The sequence below is a fragment of the Cyphomyrmex costatus genome, unplaced genomic scaffold (genome assembly GCF_001594065.2).
Source record: "Cyphomyrmex costatus isolate MS0001 unplaced genomic scaffold, Ccosl1.0 scaffold1602, whole genome shotgun sequence".
NCBI lineage: Eukaryota > Metazoa > Arthropoda > Insecta > Hymenoptera > Formicidae > Cyphomyrmex > Cyphomyrmex costatus.
Window position 1 is genome coordinate 1 of NW_017275613.1, and position 1,518 is coordinate 1,518.

General features: G+C 25.0%; 1 protein-coding gene across 1 annotated transcript; it reads left to right on the top strand.

Annotated features, from left to right (window-relative positions):
* Nucleotides 1-276: 276 nt before the first annotated feature.
* On the top strand, nt 277-1,359 carry LOC108771562 (putative nuclease HARBI1; the record flags this gene model as incomplete). Its single annotated transcript, XM_018536881.1, has 4 exons — nt 277-410; nt 746-839; nt 962-1,152; nt 1,313-1,359. Coding segments are annotated over exons 1-4 (466 nt in total), but the record flags the coding sequence as incomplete, so codon positions are not given.
* Between the last annotated feature and the right edge of the window lie 159 nt (nt 1,360-1,518).

Below are 1,518 nucleotides of genomic sequence, written 5' to 3' on the forward strand. Positions count from 1 at the left end.
ATTGGTATGCAATAAAACGTTACGTGAAGCTTGATTTGTAATCGTAAGATTCGAAACTTCATACGTAATACTTAATTGTTACAATTATAATACACTAGCAAAGTCCCTTTGAATCTATTACACATAAATAATTACTAAAATATTTTATTAATTAAGATTATATAAATATTTTAATCATAACTCTTTTATTAGATTAATAGATTTCGCTCATTTTTTGCAATGCAAATTAAATAATTGAACGGGGGAAAAAAAACTGAAGAAGAAAGGTTGTGCATAATGGCTGTAGCATGGTGGGTTTTACAAATTGCTGCTAACGAAGAAAAACATTTGTTAAGAATAGAAAGGCGACAACTGCGTGATGCAACTAATCCTTTCGGTATTCCAGAATCGCAATTTATTTCTTTATATCGGTAAGTAAAAAAATGTTTTAATAAAGACATTATAATAAAGAAATAAAAGCATATAAGTGTAAATTATTATACATAAATAATTTATATACATTTTAAAATAAAAACAGTTTATATATATATATGTATGTAATTTTAAATTTACTGTAGCTTACATTGTATTTTACATTATATTTTCATTCCATTTTGAAGAATATAATTTGTACTTGTACAAAACATGGCTCACATAGGCTAATTTTCTTTTCTTATATTTTTAATATTGGAGCCTTTGTAATTATTTATTAACAATATAAATATATTATAAATAAAAAGAAATTTTGAAAATTTTTGATGTTCAGGCTTCCGAAAGATGCTGTATTGACATTATGTGAAAACATACAACCTTATGTGCAGAGAGCTATAAGACCAACAGCAATCCCATTCGAATTAAAGGTAAAATATAAATTAAATACAAATATCCATTATTTGAAATATAGTTATACGTTTCAAATTACATGGTGCAAATTATAACAGTTTTTTAAACTATTTTATATATTTCTTTTTTAATTGTTAAGGTTTTAGCAACATTAAGTTTTCTGAGTTCAGGATCTTATCAAAGAAGAGTTGGACAAGATTTTTTCAGTTGCATGTGCCAGGCATCTATTAGTGGTGCAATACATGAAATTGTAAATGCAATAAATGCTATTATGCCGCAATGGATAAAGTTTCCTGTACAAGCTAATGAGATTGAAGCAATCAAACAACAGTGAGTTACAATCAAACTACATTGTTTTCTTTCTGTTTTTAAACAAAAGTTTTTAATATTTTTTAATTCTAATTTTTAATAAGATATAAGAACATTTATAAATTATGAAATTTCTTCTTACACATATTATGAGACAGTAAAATACATAATCATATTTCAGATTCTGGATTAATACTAATTTTCCAGGCGTTATAGGAGCTGTTGATGGTACGCATATAGCGATTTTTCCACCTGAGAAAAGAAGAGAATATTTATACATAAATAGAAAATTATATCATTCTTTGAATGTTATGATAGTAAGTACAAATTATTTAATAATAATATATATACACATACACATAATACACATACACATTTAATAACAAC